Source organism: Festucalex cinctus, chromosome 20, assembly GCF_051991245.1.
Source record: "Festucalex cinctus isolate MCC-2025b chromosome 20, RoL_Fcin_1.0, whole genome shotgun sequence".
Lineage (NCBI taxonomy): Eukaryota > Metazoa > Chordata > Actinopteri > Syngnathiformes > Syngnathidae > Festucalex > Festucalex cinctus.
In genome coordinates, this window is record NC_135430.1 from 22362155 (window position 1) to 22381934 (window position 19780).

At 46.4% G+C, this 19780-nt stretch overlaps 1 protein-coding gene across 11 annotated transcripts in view; it reads left to right on the plus strand.

Moving 5' to 3' along the window:
- LOC144009107 (RNA-binding Raly-like protein) overlaps positions 1-19780 on the plus strand; it is a 47648-nt gene that overhangs the window by 21131 nt on the left and 6737 nt on the right. For 2 of the 11 annotated variants that reach the window (XM_077508624.1, XM_077508625.1), the window contains one exon: positions 3810-3904. In XM_077508624.1, the coding sequence (XP_077364750.1) occupies positions 3810-3904 (95 nt within the window). The other 9 variants (XM_077508626.1, XM_077508621.1, XM_077508627.1 and 6 more) reach the window with 7 other exon arrangements.

Below are 19780 nucleotides of genomic sequence, written 5' to 3' on the forward strand. Positions count from 1 at the left end.
GTGAGCCAAAATCACTCACAAGCAGCAATCGTTGTGATGGCACCGCGAGTAAACAAACGCTTCGGTGTCATCTGCCCAAGGCCGAGAAAATGGCTGCAATGGTGATTGAATCTGTCAAGCCCAAAAGATCTTTTATCTTTGTGGTCTGCTTGGAAGGGAAATATCGGCGTCCTGAAAAAACCTGAGCGCGAAATCACAAGGAAGCTCGGACAACTCTGCCGTTACTGTCAATGCGGTTTCGCCCCAACAATGTCGGAGGAAGCCGATTGTCCGCACAATGTGCTGCAATAAGGTCAACTGGCGGGGAATCCACTTTGTTTTATGTTGAGGAATTCACTCAAGAAAAGCTCCGGTCTGCTTGCAAATGTGACTGCGAGCTTGGAATGTCTTTGCTCGCAGATGTAGCGGTCATTGTCGCTCGTCATGGTCACAGCGCCGGTGTCAGACACGGCGGCACAATGACTGTCAAAATGCGTCACAACGACCAGTCAGTCGGCATGACGGGAACTAGAATAAACGGCCGCCGTTGTTTCGCCGTGCCTGATTTATACTCGGCTTGGCGTTCCATCGTCAGCGCTAGCGAAGGCGAAGGAGCTCGTCGTCGTCGTCGTCGTCGTCGCTCTCTCGAGACCGCCGCTGCGTAAGCCTTAAACGCGACTGCTGAGCCGGCCGGTTAAAGACGTCCCCCCCCCCCAAACAGGATAAGCCGAGCCGTGCAGGTGAGCTCAACAGGAAACGCTCGAGTGAGGCAAAAAAATGATTTCCCCTTCCGAGGGGACGCCGCCGCCATACAGTGTGAAATTGATTTCCACCAAGTGAATCAGGAGCTCATCTGGGCTCGCAAAACAAAACAAGGTGGTTTGTTTTGTTTTGCTCCAAGAAGCTCTTGAAATGACGTTGGAGATGGTCGCCTGCTAAATTTGCGTCTTTCACGCGTCTGCTCAAATCCATGTCGCTGTCGTGCCTTCATCCTTCTTCCACAAAACGCCGTCCTGATGGGCGTGGCAAACGCTTTGGGACGTTTGGCATGTGGAGCCCGACCGGCTTCTTCTTCTTTGTTGAATTGCGCGTCGTATTAATGCGAGGCGAGCGGGCCGCTGGCTTCAGTTTTGACAAGTTGTAACTTTGTTTGGGGGGCACAAAAACTCCAATGACTGACGGAAGGAACTGGACTCAATTCAGTTACTCGTCAAGATCTTTGAAAAAGGCCGATAACGATATTGATTGCTTTGGCGAATTCCATCGCCATCATAAAATGGCGTCCAGAGACTCGTGAGCTCTCGGCAGCAGGATGTTCCAAGTCGAGCGTTTGCGGACCGTCAACAAGTCCGTGTTGGAATTGGCTGATATTTGCTCATCTTTTATTCAGCTGAGTAAAGGTAGCGAGTCAGCTATCGCCTTTCTCAGCGCTGCTTTTTAGAACGCAAGCCTGGCCGGGTCCTGATAACGGAAAAGGCACCTGGGGGGGGGCCGGCATAACACCGTTTAAGTCGACGCTTCGTCTGGAGACGCCGCACATCCGAGTGACGCTTCCAGCGCTCTGATAAGTGGACGTGCCCGATTGAGATGTTTCTGCATACATTTGCCGCCATTTTTGCCCAATATCTTGCTCAAACGGGTTTTTGTTTTTTTTTCACCCTCACTCAGACTGAGGCAGACATTTGCTGCATTCCCGTGCACCCCCACTTGGCATCCATTTTATTGTTATGAATAGCCTCGTCTCATCCAAAAGTAGTGCTTTGCTTCCATCTTGTAGCATTTCGAGGCAATTCTTACCTTTCTTCTTCCTGGGGGCGGCTGTCGATTGACCTTCGCGTAAAGCACGACCACATGACCTCGTCAAGCAATCAAGACGGCAGTCACGCCTGCGACGGCACGTGCGTTTTGCTGCGGACAAGCAAAAGCAATCCGGCGCTTGACCTTTGCCTTTTGTTGCTTTGATGCAATGCTTCAAATGGGCATAAGCGGACGTGATTTTGCAAATTGCCATATGCATGGTGGGCTTTTTGCTCCATGTCCTTGAGTGCACGAATGCGTCTTGGCTTGGAAATGGAAGTGGTGCACTCATTGTTCATTCGGCGTTGCAGTCACGCCACCAGAGAGGCGGCGGCCGGAGGCTCTCGCTGACCGCCGATAGGCTGGCGGGCTTCTGACGCCGCTCGCGCGCTTCAATCATGCCGGGCGCGAATCTGCCCAAAAATGGGCCACTTGGCCCCCGCGGCAACAAGTGCACCACTTGCTTATTCCGCAGCACAATTTTCACATTTTCCACACCGCACGACACTTTTTTCGGTGGCTTCCCCGAGGCGCGCACCGGTCAAACCGGTTTTTTTGCTTATTGTTGATGCTTTCTGTAATTGCGGTGCTATTAGGAGGTACGACCGCCACATGAGCCGGGCGACACTTCCTGTCGACTCGCACTTGACCTTGACGGGCAAATATATCCCACTAATGTGTTTGAACGCTCCCGAAAGCAGCCGCTAATCGTCCCCCCCCCGAATATGAGTGAGCATATGCTGAGAGAGATAACTCTATTTGGCAGGGTGGTCATTTGGAATCTCTGGTGCCGAGGGCAGAATTAGCCCACTGGGTCGTCCCGCAACCATCTGGCATTAGCGTCTGCACGCACACGCGCGAGGTTGGGATGCCTTATTAGGCCGCAAATCGGAAGAGCGATATTCCAAGAGGCATCCTGAGATGGCGTTCAGCTTTCGATAGCATAAACGTCGCTAGGAGCCCGTTAGCAGCACAACTGTTTCAAATGTATTAAGTGTCCCAAAGACGGTTTTTATTTTTATTTTTTTTTAAGCTAGAGCATCCAGAAGGCTTTGATGCAACCTCCCAACTGAATTGAAGGGGTGAAAAAAACTCATGGTAATTACAAATACGGCCAGCAGGTGTCAGCAGAGTATAAGAGATCCACCAGTTCCATGATGAAAAGGAGCCGTTTCCACACAATTGAAAGCAGATTGCGGTATGATGATGAAACTTGCCTATATTCTTCTGCTCATTGCAGTGGGGACTTGACTGAATTGATAACGTCGTCACCTTGTCATCGCCGTGATGAAGGTCGCCTGCTGTTCTCGGCCGATCGCGTCCACATCAGCCACAAGCCGCCTGCATTATTCACAAGCGCGCTCGCGCTCGACTTTGTTGGGCGGACTCGCCTCGCGTCACCTTTGAAGGCCCACAAAGGAGACGCGTCGCCATCCTCGCGTTTGAGGAGATTGTACGAGTGACGGTGTCGTTCCTCGATTCAAATGTTGCTCCAGTCACACCAGACTGTCACTTGTTTTGGTTTTGCATCTCGCCGCTTCGTGACGAGTGTTCACGCTTGACTTTGATTCCAGCGGACAGGAAGCACGAAATCCTCCATTTGTCCAAAAGTCTGCTGAAATTGGCATCAAATCGTCACATTGCACATCAAACTTATTGCATCTTTTGCAATCTGCATATTGCGCGGGCCAATATCACGATATATCGATATCGATATCACCTCTGTGGCGGTTGTGAGGAGGACGTTGCGAGACGGAGGAGGTGTGAAGTTGCGTCGCTTCCACCACGCCGCCGCACTTTTACGTTTCTCCCGCCGCGGCGCCCGACGGCAACGTGGCAGCCCAAAAGTCCTCAATGCATCTGCGGCTTGAAAAGCTTTTTGTTGCCACGAGGGAGAGCGGATCGCGCTGGCGGCTGTCCGGCCCACAAATCATCAATAAATACACGATATCCAGCGATACTTTTTGAAAATGACATTTTCATGACATGAGCTTGTTTTTGTTTTTTTGGTAACAGATGAATGTCATTGGCAGATGTTTGAAGTTGAGTCGCGAGCACGCCCGGCCAAGGAATTGGACTCGTAAGTCGAAGGAAGACGGCTGCATTTGGATTTCGCCATCTGTTCCAGGTGAGCCACGAGTACGCGGCGGCCATGATTTGTACGCATGATTTGCAATGAGTGGAGCATATGGAGATTCAAGCATTATGGTGGTTTCATGGCCCCAACCCATTATTTGCCGATATATAGATATATATATTTTCTAGAAATACATAAAAAAAAACTCCAGCTCTTAATTTTAGTTGAATTTATTTATTGTACAATTTTTAGGGTTTGTTATATATTGGAGTAAAAAAAACAAAAAACAAAAGGCTTGTTTTAAAAAACCTAACAAAAAGTTCAGGAAAATGTAAGTCAATATTGTTTTCTACAGTAAATCAAGTTTTCCGACATTTCAAAATGTCTGAAGCACAGTCTTAAAATCTTAGTTTTAATTTCAACCAAAAACAAAAGGTGCAAGGCTAGCTAGCAGCATCTCTGAACATTTCAATTATTGCGCATTATTGGGCGTACGATTCTTCAAAATGGCCGATAATTGTCCACATGCTGAATATCGGCCTTCCGCCTTGACACTTTGCTGCCCTCTGCAGTGTTCTTTTGGCATTTTCTTGCATCGGCTGCTAAAAACAGTGGAGCAAAAAAAAAGATGATGTCAGTCGTCGCGGATGATGCAAGACGATTCCGAAAGAACCGATCGCTCACTCACAAGCCGTTGCGGGTCTCGTGAAGGATCCAAGCGACGTCTTGTCGGCAATCGTCTCCAAAAGGATTAGCAACAAGCGACACGTGTAAGTGCAAACATCTTTTTTGTTGACTGCGGATGACATAAATGCAAACGTTGTGATCGTTAAGTCGACATGAGAGCGAGCGCCGATAAGCGGCGAAGGATTTACGAGAAGCTGTCGGCGCCATCAAAGGTCATCTTGAAGGCAGATTAGCGCACGCCACGTTTTCTCGCTCGGCGAATGCGGGTGACGTCTGACACCCGCGGATTTGTGAAACGTGAAATGTCTGCTGCAAGTGGGCGGGACCGGCAACATCGTCTCCAGCGACGATATCGTCAAGTTGCTATGCTCACTTTGGCCTCTTAGGGGCAGTGTGGCGCTTGCATGCTGATAGCGAGTGCAAATGTTGCTATCAATCGCATACCAAGTAAATGCGGTGCCAGTATCGCCGATACGTTTTGAAAATGATAGTACATCATTAAAAAAATATAAAGGTCGCTGTATCATTAAATTGCTTATTCTCAATCACGTTTTTTTTCCATCCATCTTCGACCACTTGTGTTTTTTTGGGGGGGATTTTTAAAAGGACAAAATTAGGACAAAGTTAATAAATAAACAGAAAATACTTTATTGGTGTTTGCCCCCGGCAACATTCCAACCATGACAAAATATTTTTTGAACAATATTTTTCTAAAAGTGCACAAAGTGATCAAATGAAAAGAAATGTAAAGAAATACAAATCGAAAAAGTTGTGCCTTCATCACTTCTTTTTCTACCTCAATAAACAAGATGTTGAAGATCATCAAATATCAACCACAAAACATCCAAAAGAAATGATTAGATTTTTCAAGTCCAATACTGCACGTGTTGATGCAATCTCCTCCAAAGATGAGATGCGAAGTCACGTGATGTCACACCAGAGAAAAAAAAACATGTCAAGGCCAAGGAACAAAACTGAAAGCAAACTACCAGATTGATATTTTATTTTAGTCCCAGTATGGATCTGAAATTGATCATATTGAATATTTGCCCACAAAATCAGCATGAAGCGTCACGTGAGCATGGAGAAGATCGTCCGACCCGTCCGGAAAGTGACAAACGGCGCTTTTTTTTTTTTTTTTTGATCTCACGTGCGACTTTGAACGCGACCTTGATGTTTCCAGCCAAGCGCGATATCCGTTGGGACCGATATATGTTTTCATTTTCAAGCCATAACGCTCAACCGGCATCGGTTGAGCTCGTTCACGTGGTAGCAAGTGGAGAGGTCGCCCTCCAGCCCTCCAGCCAAAGTTATTTGTTACAAAAAAACAAACTGATAAAAGCAGGACTCATTTAAGAGCCGTAGTTTTCATAAGGGGCAATTTTCATCTTTTGTGCAAGATGATATTAATGGTCTGCATTTTCCGTTTCTGCTGCTGCTGCTATTGAAGGTTTTTGGAGCGGCAGCTTGAATTGTTTCAGTTCTACTGAGGCAGCGGCAATCAATTTTTTTTTTTAGTCAATGCTGATTTGTCACGCACGTTTGCGTGCGACGTGACCGTTTGATCATCGGACGCACAACGAGGCGCATTTCATGACTGTACGTTTTTGTTTTTTTGGCCTTGCTGGAATTGTGCTTCCCGATCCGAAAGCTTTCGTGCGTGTTTTCATCGCGCCGCGCCTTCGTTCCCGCTTGCCTTTTCGGAGGCCTCCTTCCGTTTCAAGTCCTCATTTCGTCCAAGTCGGCTTTTTGTTTGGTTTTCTCCTTCCGTTGCTTTCTTGGTGCTGAAACGAGACGATCGTCGCGCAAGGCATGAATAAATAAGACGATATTCCGCACGTTGGCTTTTTGCGGCCGGCAGGCGTCGTCGTCCGTCGTCCTCGCGTGTCGCCGCCGACTTCAAGTTGGAATCGCCGGCTCCAACTTCAGCCAAACCCGAAAGTGCCGAGCGAGGATGCGTTCGTCACGCGGCCCGGCCCAGATCCGCTCGGGCATCCCGCCGCCAAAGTGGGCCGGCCTGTCGCCTCGCATCAGCACGGACGAGCGTTTGCGCGCGCTCGCCGTTGTCCCGCGGGCGCCGCCTTCCGCGCGCGGCGGCCAATCGAGGTCGCGCCGAGAGCCGGAAAAACCGTCACCCCAAAAAAATGTTTGTCAAGTCGTCAAATGATGACAAGGTTGCTGCTCGACTTTCATGACTTCACACCACCGACGACCTCCTTCCTCTGTTAATTGAGCAAACATCCCCCAAAAGATGCTTTTGAATCATATTTCCATGCTTTTTCTTCTTCTTCTTCATTATGATGACTTTTTAGCGCACGTCGACGGCAATTCCTGGCTTGGCCGTCGACTCCCAACTGGGCCAAACAGACGACCAACAAGTTGCCGACAGGCAGAAAAACGAAACTTAATTGCGTCCAATGAAAGTGATGGCCGATGTCGGCGCTGACAAATCAGTCGCCCGGGAAAAGAAAAGTGGCAATATTACATATAGACACATACGTTTTTTTTTTTTTAACGATTATTAGTAGTCAAGGAGGCCGATAACCGATATTCGTTTTCAGTTGGGAAAAAAAAAAAGGGGTGAAATATTGGCGTCAATTTCAATATTTCAATTCAATTTCAATCTGAGCCAAAATCTTCTCTTTTTTTTTTTTTTTCACGACTGGTGTGTACAAGATGCGCTTGATTTTATTGGCCACCGCGTCAAGAAAAGCCAAAAGTGCACATTTGTAAGTTGAAGTGGAAGTGACGAGCAATACGCAAAGATGAAATGCGGCGCTTGTGCAATCAATTTTTAATGCCTTTCCGCATTCTAATAACGCTGCGGCTGCACTTTTTGTCCGGAATGAAGGGAAATACAAAATTGTGCGTATTGGCGCCACATTGTGCCACTCGGCTTTTTTTGAACAAGCGACAACGCTGGCGGCAACCTGGAAATGCTTTTGCGGCTTTCCAGCCTCCAGCCGCGTTCTTTCTTTCTTTCCTCTCGGTTTCAGAGCCACCTTTGACCTTTGGCCTGGAAGCTTGACAATTAGCTTCAGTGTGACTTCAAAAGTTGCCGGAAGCGGGTGGAGACGACCTTTGGCCTTGCACTTAGTTTCCAATGCGCAAACGAATCCCATCTGGATGGCACGATCATGCGCCCGTTTGGCGCTCTCGGCCAATTGCAGCTCGGCGCGAAAGCCGACAATCGCCGCATTCCGGCTGGATGAGGAACGTCAACGGCCAGATGTGCCGACGCTACCTTGGCACAAATGGGAGCTCTAGTGGACAAAATCATGTACTGCATCCTTCCCCAGAAAGACATTTTAGGGGCTCGCCAAGAAGGCGGACGATGGAGAAATCCAAAGTTTTGTTTGCGCTCTTACTGGTTTGCACTTACTAGAACTGATTTTTTCGGTCATGCAGAGGTTGGCCGGTCCGTGGAATTGCACGCCATTTTTTTTCACACCCAGGGGGATGTACGGCTTGGAGATGGCGTCCGTTGGAGCCGCTTATGGCGGCGTGCGCCACATGTTCACTTGCACTTGCAGGACAGCGCTGGCGCTGACGCAACCATCTTGTGCTGTTGTCAAAGACGCAAGCGAGGCGCGTTCTCGAGCGCGTTCTCGAGCGCGTTCCCGAGCGCGAGGAGCACATTTCCTCCCCCGGGCCGCCGCAGCTTTTTTTTTTTTTTTTTTTTGCAGGCAAACAGGTGCGCTCTCACATTCTGGAGCTTAATTAGGTTTGTCGGCGTAAAGAGCTGCTAATTTTGTTTGCCGGCTCCGCCGGCGTTCCCAGCATGCTTTGCAGGCGCATTGTGTGCCAAACGAAAAAAAAAAGAAAGAAAGAAAGAAAGAAAGAAGAAAGCGCACGTCCAGACGCTTGCCACAAAATCCGTCTGATTGCCCATCATGCAAAATAATCATTGCCAATGCACAAGTCAACCCCGCCAATCACGAGGGGAACGCAAAAAACATCTTTTGGAAGGAAACCTTCACAAGTGGAAAGTAGAAAATATATCATATATCATATCATATATCTGAGTTTGATCAAGAGAATGAAACATGTGAGTGAGTCCTCGTCCAAGACTGCTGATTCCATCCTTTTTGAATTGTATTATATAAATAGAATGTCAATATTCAGAGAAAAAAACTCGCACATTAAAAAAAAAAAAGAGAATATAATAATAATATTCCAATAAATCTTCTTTCTAAATATCAATATAAATACCTAGTATGACTGCTAGTCGTATGTCATTGACTGTAAAAATGCTGAATTGTTAGCGCCAGCGCTGTGATAAACCAAAATCAATAACTGTGAAATCTGGATGGATTGTTTGGACACTCGGATGGATGCGAGTAAGACGTGCTGGCCAAACGTGTTGTCGGGGGCCGGGGGGGGGGGCGACCTTGTTTTTGTTGGCTAATGAAGCCGCGTTTGTGATTGATAGGAAGATTTCCTTCCTTCATTCATTCATTCATTCATTCACTGCGCGTCTCCTCCACGCTGCTCATGCTAATTGCTTCGTCTTTCGTTGTCCTTGGACAACAATTGAGTTGATTTAGTAAACACGACATTCCACTTCCTGATTTCAATTCACCGCCACTGAACATGTTTTTTGATTTTGTTTTGTAATCATCAGCATCTTTTCCTTCCGTGGCTGCCAAGTCATCGTCTGCAAACGCTCGATTTGTTCCGGCCGAGTTTCAGCTGGCAAATGAGCAAACCCAGCGAAAAACATCGGACTGCGCTAATTAGTCATCAGGAAACGTTTTTGTCATGAAACCAATCACTGATTATTATGATTGTATTTTTTTCTGTTGTCTATTTGTCCCGTTGATTTGTATCTTTTGGCTGTCTGATGTTGATTAGGCGTGTGCGTGTGCCGTTTGCTCGTTAAGGCGCTTGTGCGTGATGATTAGTAATAAACGAGGCGGCTCTTAATTAGCTTGAGCAGAGTTTGCTTCAAGAATCACTTTGCCTTCATTGGGCCATTTTTTTTTTGGAGCGATTCTTTTTGGATTGGCTGACAACGTTTGCGTTTCTAACGACATTCAGACACAAATAAATCATCGTTGACTTTTTCATGGCGGCTCCAAAAACGACAAAATAAAAGCACGGCTGACAAAATCGTCGCACCCTTTTTTTTTTCTTCCAATTACTACTTTCCTTTGATTCCATTGTTGCCTCAGTGATCCTTTTTTATTGAAGGACCCGTCAATGAATTCACTTTTGTTTTCCTCGACATCATTGAAGCTAATTGCTGAAAATGTGCAAAAGAGTATAAGAGATCAAGCAGGGCCATTTCGCAACAAGCTGTCACCAGAAATGTGAATAATGATTCAACTTTGCCATATTCTAATGCTAATGGCTGCAAACCCGAAACAGAAATATACTTTTGTTTCCTGATGAAAGAAAGAAAAGACTTTACTCTTTCTTCTGGTAGCTTCCATGTTTTTATCGAACAAAATATTCTGCCGGCCTTGCAAAATGAGTCCAAATCCAAGTCAATGAGTTCAGAGTGAATGAGGTCAGGAAATGAATACTGAGAAGGATGCGTGCCTTGCGGTACGCCACATGTGATTGAAGCAGGAGGAATTTTCAGGAAATTTGCTAGCATGAGCATTCGACTCCATTTGCTTGCTCAAATCAACATCATTTGTTTTTGAAGACAAATGTCAAACGAACGTGACATTTTCCTTTTGGACCAGGGACAGCCCCGCCCCCCGCAAGCCCCCCGCAAGCCCCCCGCAAGCCCCCCGCAAGCCCTTCGGTGCTGCGCAAACGTCTGCATGCTGGCACCTCGTCTTCCCTCCTCCCATCCAATCGGATCTGGCAGGGGGAGAAAAGCGCATCCGGCGGACGGACGGACGGACGGACGGACGTCTGGCGCGGATGAAGAAAGCGACGGAGGAGGACGACATGACGACATGACGACATGACGACATGACGACATGACGACGACACGGCTCGTACGCAGTTCGCAGGCGTGAGCGATGGCGCCGTAAGGACGAGCTGACGACGCGTCACGTGACGGCAGAGCACACGCGCACACGCTTTTCTTTTCCTCCCCACCTTCGGTGAGTACATTTTGCAGCTTTTTTTTTTTTTGCAGCTGCTGTCGTGTGAATGGAGCGTTGACGTGCTTTTTTTGTGTCAAGTTTCCAGCATGAATTCGATCTTTTGCCTGGCCGCACTTTGCTGCTTTCCAGGCTCGACAGCCTGCAGACGTTTTTAAGTGGGGTTTTTTCTTCTTCTTCATTTTTGTGCATTTGATTTCTTCGTGGCTCTTTTGGTGTGCGGTTGGATTTCTCCTTTTTGCGTTTGGGGACTTTTCTTCCAGGTTTGTGCTTTCCCTCGCTTGTCTTTTTTTTTTTTTTTCCTTCTTCCTTTGGGAATATTTGATGGCGGTCGGACGGTGTTTTTCTTTCCCGCGACCACACGGATGAACAGACGAGCAGGTATCCGACGTACGTTAATATTTGCCCATGCAGCTTTTATTTTGTAAGGCGACTGACGCAAACGATCGACGGCTTGATGGGCGTCGCGTCATTTGGGACAAAACCTGACGAAAGATAATCGCGCTCACTTGGTTTGTTTTCTTTCGCTTGGTTTTCATCAGCAAGCAGCACGAACGTGCTCGTTTGCGTCTTGTGGGATGTCAAGTGAATATTTATTGCACACTGCAAAAGTCCCAGTTGAGATGTTCCGGGTTGGAGTCTCGGCACGCGTTTGCCTGCAAAACGGAGCAAAAGACTGGAAATGGTGTGAATGGCGGCACGTGCAGTGAAGATGGCCCGGCGACCAATCTGCCACAATTTCCTCCCCAAATGTGGCTTGCTGATTTCGGCCAACGAAAAGCAAAGAAAAATCTGTCACGAAAGTGGGGTGTTGGTGGCAGGACCCAAATGCAGGAGGCAACAAAAAACCGGGCAAGGCAGGGATGCAGGTAAAAAAGGGGATTTAATTAACGAAAACTATAAACAAGGTGCTATGAAAGAATTAACAAGATCAAAAAAACAAAGACAAGGCATGGCATGGCATGGCATGGAACACAGGGACACAGATACTACAAGCACAACAGATACAATGACTCCACAAGAACCGAACGGAAAACAGGGAACTAAATACACACAGGCTAATGACAATGACAAGTGGCAAGGGAAGCTGATTGGTGGATACACTGGGAAGGGAAGACACACTCAGGTGGACGTGGTTTGACATAACGGGACAAGGGAAGAAACAAGGAACACATGACAAACGACCAAAAGACAACAAAAACCCACCCCCACCAAACCAAAACATGACAAAATCCTTTTGTCGCAGCGTTTCACCAGACTAAATGAATAAAGAAGAAACGAGTCTGCATTTTGGGCAACTGATGAGGACGAGACCAAAATGTAACTCGACTGTCCAAACATATTAGCTGATGAACTGAACAGAAATCTTGTTTCTGCTCATGTGTCATGTGCCACGCCCCCTTTCACCCCTCGTTTGTGGCTTTGAGTCGTTTCCTGCCTGTGATTGCAAATGGAAACGATCGCTGTCCTGTCCAAGTCCCCTTGCGGTCGCTTCAACTTTTTGGTCCTCCATTTGCTGGCGGCTATGTTGAAAATATGATTGGACGTTACTGCGTTGGAATGTTGCTCAGGAAACGGACGGACGGACGGACGGACGGATGTGACGCAACCGAGCGGTGGCTCCGCAATGTGGTTCAACGTCGACTTGTTTTGCGTGTTGACGTGCGCTCAAGCGGGCTCGAGTTGTTTTCTTGTCTGCGCTTTGACAAGACGGCTTGCAAATTCCTGGAGCCAACAAATGGCAAAATATGAATATGACATAAGATCACTTTGAGGAAAGAAAAGAAAAGAAAAGAAGAGCAAAGAGAGGCCAAGCGTGCCGTTGAGTTGTCGCTCTCGTTAAGATTGGACGGCTGATCTCAATAGACGACTGCACAGGCGATAGGCCGAGACTTTGGAGGCGGCCATATTGCTCCTCCCACTGCAAGAAACGTTTCCCGCCATCTGATCCGATACATTTTCAGGATCCAAACATTTGAGACGAGAAAAGAAACGACATCATTTCTGCTGTTGTCAATTTGTTCACCATAAACGAGTTCTTCGGGCATTTTACAACTTTCCTTCAATACTTGTGTAATTGTTATGCTGAATGATGTCTACAGGAGGAAACTTGCATACAGACATTTTTTTTTCATGAAAGAATTGTAATGTCATTCAACAAAAGATGAACTTGTTAAAAAATAGCGACCATGGCCTCTGTTGAAGTCAAGTACTCGCTTCCCAATACTTTTCGCAAGTATTTCCACGCACGCACGCACGCACGGCGAGCTGACGGCTTCCTGGCGTTGATTTCTTCATTGCGTTGGCCGGCCTAATGGTCACGTTGGCGCCAGTGCAAATCACATTCCCGCGCCTCACCTATTGATCCGCTTCCATTCTTGTTGCTCTTCTCAAAATTCCACGCAAATTGTCACCTCCCATTTATTGCGGCAGAAAACCACAAAGGTCAACGAAAGCATCATTTGACTAGCTTAATGCTAACATATAATGAGAAGTTCCATAGCGGAGCTAACGGAAAGAAACGAGTGCAGCTTTTGCGCTCATTCGATGCAACTGCAAATCATTCATGATATATTCAAACCTTCATTTCACAGAAGAAACGTCCGCTAGCTTATTGCTAACATCTTTTGGAAAATGCCAAGAGAAATTAGGCTGAATCGGAAATTGGGTGCCTCAACTTGAAGAAGCTTTCCAGGCCTTCTTTTGAAATGTTGAAGGGTGACGACGTTTGGGGACGATTCCAGTTGTGTGGATGTGTTGAAGATTTCCATCGTTTTATTTGGCTATGTTTGCGTTTCAGACGAGAGCGGGTGAGCGCATGTCGACCAACTCTTGTCCAGATGTTAAAGGCAAACGTCCCAAAGGCTGCTTTGCCTTTTTGTTTCGTTTGTTGCTTTTCTGCTTGATGCGGCGAGACGCGCGCGTGCAAAGGTCGCAACCTCCCTTTGCGCCAGTGGGAAGGCTCAGGTGCAGCCGGTGAGATGCCCGTGGCGTCGCGCGCGGCTGAAACGTTTGGCAAGGACGTGCGGAATCCCTTTCAAGTGGCGAGCTAGCGAACGCGACACGTCGGCAGGCGGGCGCCATTTTTGCATTGAAGGAGCAAAACGAGTTGAACCCCGCCCACAATTACAGAGGAAGAAGATATATTATTTATTTACTTATTCATCCATCCATCCATTTTCTTGACCGCTTATTCCTCACAAGGGTCGCGGGGGCTGCTGGCGCCTATCCCAGCTGGCTCTGGGGACGGCCTGGACCGGTCGCCAACCAATCGCACGCACGCACACCGACGGGACAATTGGGAGCGCCCAATCAACCTGCCATGCATGTCTTTGGGATGTGGGAGGAGAGCGGACGGAGTACCCGGAGAAGACCCACGCGGGCACGGGGAGAACATGCAAACTCCGCCCGGGAAGGTCCGAGCCTGGACTCCAACCGGAGACCTCAGAACTGGGAAGCGGACGTGCCAACTATTTACTTATTTATTACTAGTTATTACCTGGGTTGTTATAGTTACATTTTTGTTCATTTTTATTTCATTTTGAGTTTTGTTTTAAATTTTAGTTTAGTTTTAATTTCAATATTAGTTTTTGTTTTAGTTTTGTTTTTTCAGTGTGTATTACTTGTGCACAATATTTAACAAAATATGAGCGACGTCATCTTTTGGTGCTTTTCTATTGGCTGCTGCGAGACGGACGACATCACTTTTGTGTGACACGCCTTCAGACGTCCTTATTCCGGTTCATATTAAAATAAATGGACTTCAAATTATCCCCAGAGGCTCATGCGTTCAATTAATTACCAAAGATGAAAGCAAAGGTCATTTTTGCTATCATTATAGTTAGTTTTGGAAACAGAAAATGCAGTTTCAGTTTTCGTTTTTCCACTTTTGTTATACTTGGTTAATGAAATTGTTTTTTGAGTTTTAGTCACCTAAAATAACCTTGGTAATGACTAGTCTAACTGGTAAAAAAAAAAAACAACTAGTACCTTCTGTCATTGTTGTTGCTGTCGAATTGTATTTGAAAAAATAAGCAAAATAAGTGAGGCAACAACGACAACGTCAATGACGGCGAATGTTTTGAGCGCGGTGTTGAAGGCGCGTGCACGCGTTCCGCATGCAAATGGGCAGTAATTGCGGCAAACGAGCGCTTCCGTTTGGCCGGGCGACTCTCGTCCCAGCCGGCGTAATCGCGCCGCTAATTAGCCGCCACCGCCGCCGCCTTCAAAAGCAATTTGAGCTGGCTGAGAGGAGGAAGCAAAAGAATTCGGGTCAGCAAAAAGCAGCGGCAGGAAGAGCAAAATGTCGTTTGGGTTTGATTCAAGCGGGAAAATCCGGGAAGACTTTTTCAAGGCGAACAACAACAAAACGTGCAGTTCAAAGAGCGCATTCAAAAAATCGCCAACAGATTCACAACTTCATTTCCAGGGCATTATTTAGGCTTTTATTTATGATTCATGTATTTTTTTTTAAATAACATTTTCTAATTTTGTATTAGAAATAATTTGATCGTGATTAGAATTTGTCATTACATAATAAAATGATTGCAATTGATATTTGAAGTGTATTTTGGACGTGTCCCGTCTTCCAACACGCCTGAATCAAATGAGCACCTGGTCAGACGCGTGCTAACGATCCTGATCATTTGAATCAGGTGTGCTGGAGGAGGGAAACGGGCTGGATCAATCGCCCTTGTTTGAAGCTATCGGGGCTCGTGGAGGCTGCCAATACCAGCCACCGATACTCAAGTTCAAAAAACATTCAAGGGATACTTGACTCATTGAGCCATTTTCAGCAGGAAAAAGTTAACATTTTGTCAATATTGAATGTGTTCATGTTATTTTTCATGTACAATTATTACATTTTTCTAACTTGCTGTCGACTGATGATGACATCAGTTTATTGACCAAAGCCGGAAAACAGGTGAGCCATGATTGGTCGTTAGCACAGATGATGTCATCGTCAGTCGACAGCAAGTGGAAAAAATACTTTTTAATTGTACATGAAAAATGTTTTGTTTTGTTTTGTTTTTAACTGCTGAAAATGGTTCAATGAGTCGAGTATCCCTTGAAGTCCTCCTTGCCAGTAGTTGGCGCTATACTGCAGCAGTTTTGGTGACCCTTGAGAACAAAAACACGTTGTTGGTGAGAGTCATTTGGAATGTGGCACTTTTGTTTTTGTTGTTTAGTTTTTCTTTGTTGTCTGGCGTAATCGGCGCAAGGCAAGCGAGTGGCGCTCGTTGTTGTCATCGGCGCGCTCGAGCGTCTTGACGAGCAGCAAGAGATTGCGCATTTCCGCGCCGCCGCCCTCATTTGTTTCATTTCCCCTCTTAAAGGGACCACCGATGAGTCACGGCAGCTTTTGCGCTTGCGAGTCGTTTGTTTGCTTTTCCGCGCGCGCTCGTTTTTAGCGTCACAGCGGGCCAAAAACGCTTTCAAAATGAAGCTGACTTGTAAATCATTGAGATGTTCAATCAACACTTTGGAAGGAAACTCTTGAGCAAAAAATGACATTATACACTTTTCCTTTCGTTTGGCCAATCGTCAATTTGTCAAAAAAAAAAAAAAGAGGCTTCAAGCCGTTCCTGTCACCTCAAACAACCGTTAGCTTCATGCTAAGAGCATCGATGTTGAACCCACAAAACAAAACGGATTGAAAGCAAATTGTATTTTCAATAATGAAAACATTGTAAGCTTGTAAACATTTGAAGCCACGCCCCACACCCCTTCGCCAGCCCCGCCCACTTTGTACACATCCTTAAAAAAATGACTGGCGTGTTCCAAAAGCAGCGTTCCGTATTTATTTCATATGCGGAATGTGCCTCTTGCATGCTCACGAAAGAAAGAAATGCTTGCGACGCCGCAACATGTTCACTCGCATCATCTTTGTCGCACTGGAACTTTTCCCAGGTGATGCCTCACCATGTTAGGCAAATCGTGCCCAAATCCACATCAATGGATTCCAATGGGGGCTCCGTTCGTCAGAGACGGGCCGGGACAAAACTTGACTTTTTTTTTTTTTTTTAGAAAACTAATAAACGGTTACAAAAAACAAAAAATCTTGTGAACCCTAACTAAAGACGATCATCTTGCCCTCTTTCACTAACTACATTAGCTTGTAGCGGACAAGTGGATTCCACCGTTGACCTTTCCAATTATTGATGGCCGTTTGATTTGATTTTTTTTTTAATCACATGGTTATCTTCCCATGTTAATGTTAATGTAGGAGCAGCAGCGTCTTGAAAAAAGGTCAGCCGGGCACCAAGACCAATTTCATGGCAGCGAAAAAGCAAAAGGAGTACAAACAAAATGAATGAAAAGCTTTAGGACGACATATTTGCATACTCGTGAATACAAATACAAATTTGTGTCTTAAACGCTCTTGTCATGCAACACGTCAGTCACGTAGTCAATTGTTTCTTTTTCTAAACTGAGACACAATTTTTTGGTGTAACATTGCAAAATTAAATAAATACATTTACTTCAATGTTAAATCCAATGAAACCAAGATTGATATTCCTCAGAAATTGTGTGCTTGAAAAAGTTGTAATATCAAATGTGTTTTCAAATGTTCCAATTGAAGCTCTCATCAATATTTTTCAACGAAACGTCGGTTGCTGGTCGGAAGCTGATGCGTCTTCTTCGCCTGAAGACTTGCGTCCGTTTCCCCGCCACGCTTATGAGGTGCTCCCCCTAGTGGTCCACCAAGTCATTGCTCAATCAGTCATGAACAATGGTGCTGTTCCAGTGGCTGTATATGAACGAGAAAAATCACCGTACTTTGATAGGCATATATCGATCATCTATCGGGAGACAAAATATCAGGTTTGATCGCAACGACCGATATGGTCCGACTCCAGCAGGGCTGGATGGGAAATATGTCGGATGGCGAATCGTGTCAATGGTGGACGGATGGAGTTGAAAGGTGATTGGAGCGTGGCGAGATCGTGGCCCAGCTGGCCGACCTTCATCCCGTCCAGCGCCGCCGGCAAACGCGGTTGCATGAAGATCCGTTTGAAATCGGGATTGGGCAACTTGCGATGAATCGTTTTTGCAAACGAGCAGCAAGAGCATTTTGTTTGAAAGGCCGCCGTGACTTCTTCGTCTGTCACGGCGGCGCCGCCGCCGCTTTGATCTCCCGGCGACCTTTTTCCCGCGCGGCGTCACGCACACGCGCCAGCAAAAGATGCAAAAACGGCTTCACCTGACGCCCCGTTTAGCATTTGATGCGTCTTTTTCAAGTCGCATCTATTTTTACTCTTTGTTAGGACGTCACGCTGTCAACGGCGTAGATGGATTTGATTTTTTCTTCCTATCTGTAGTTTTCCATATGTCAAAGTGCTTCTTTGATATGCTGGATATTTATTTTCACATTGATTCCATTGCGTTGGCTGAGAATGTCCAAATGAAAAAGGCAGAAGAAGAACGTGGATTTTTTATTTTTTTTTTTACCATTTTTTGGGATTCCGTCCGAGTGAACGTTTCACTTCCAGCCGGCCTGAAAAAGTGAAACCTTCCCCACGTGCGGTTATTATTGAGCAGCGCCCACGCGTGGTCAACATTTGCCACCGCAGAGCGGCCGCTCGGTTGCCGCGGTTACCATCATAACAGGAGCATCTCCAACGGGAAAAACCAAAAAGAAGCCTGTGATTGATTCCTCACAATGACTGCGGCAAAATAGTTGGTGACGAGGATGAAAGGAAGCAAATGTGACGGAAGGCTGATGGCCTGTTGACGGAGTCTCGGCCGACATTTTCTTGGCTCCGGCCGGCGCCGACGAGCAGCAGCTGCCAAATGAAGCCTTTTAGTCATTTTCACTTAGCGAGCTCGCTTCCCTACCCAGCCAAGATTCGGACCGGCAAACCGACGGACCTGAAGGCCACTCGACCACCTTCCGATTGAAGACGGGCCTTTGCCAGCATTTGGATGGAACACAGCATAAGAACAGTTTCGCGTTTGAACACATTTTTTTTTTATGTATTAACATTATTGTTGGAACGTTATTCATGTTGAAACTCTCATTGACTTTTATTTGAAGCTTTCACGGCGAATTCACCTCCCATCTGTCACGTGTTGGCGCATGTTGCATTTTTGAAAGGGGGTGTGGCATCATTTTCATCTGGTTGTTGATGAACTGAAATGTGCAAAGATTTGAGTCCAGTGGCAGTTTTTATCAAGTGAAATACATTTTGGGCGCGTCGTCATTAGTGGAAAATGCATATTCGTTTGGTCCCATGCACGTATTGTTTCGAAATGAAGGTTGTGGTCTCGTCTAGTTTTAGTGGATTGACAAAATGATTTTTGTTTCCTTTTTGTTTTGCCAAATGAACACGATCAGTAAGTCGGCATCTCCCGCCGCTTGAATTGCGAACAAACGTTTTGTTGTTTTCAGTCGTCTGTAAATGTTTGCCAGTTTGAAACGCTGCTGTGTGTTTTTCCTCATCTCACGTGCACGTGCTTCGCTCTGCTTTGAATGTTTTTTCCCTTCACAAGCGGCGCTTTGTGCGTGCGCTTTATGCAAATGTGCGTGCGGGCACTTAATAGCAAAGCAAAAGTCTGACTAAAAAGCGGCGCTCAAATGAGACGGGGCCCGCGGGGGCCATTAGGCACGCGACGCCGCCGCTAAGCGGGACCACAAAGTGCTCCCGCTGACAGCTCGCGTGCTCGCTAAGCGCCGGCAAAACTGGCGGCACGCACGTCCGTCTGCTGTTAGCATTTGAGCGCCTCAGGTGGGGCCTGCAGCTGCAAGTGCTAAATTTAGGGGGGGAGAAAAAAAAAGGCCAGAAATGCTTTCCTTGCAAACGGGCCTGTTGCGAGGGGCCGATCGATGCAAATATTGATATTATCGAGTCTGTGACGATATCGGATCGATACAGGCAGTAAAATATCGATCTCGTAGTTAAGTTTGAGTTTCTCTATTCTGCACTTTACACGTTTTTCACGTTTTACTTTTGCACAAAAATTGACAGTTGTAATTGTTTTTCTTCTTCTTCTATTCAAGATAAGGATGAGGAAAAGAACAAGGCTGATTATTGAATTAGAAATAGAAATATTTCACCTTCAAAAAGACACCAAAGCAATTGACGCGTCTGCTATCGATACGGTCGTTGACAAACGATTTCGGGTCCAACCGGTTTATTGTCCCACTCCAAGTATTTACTTTGCATACCAAAATTGG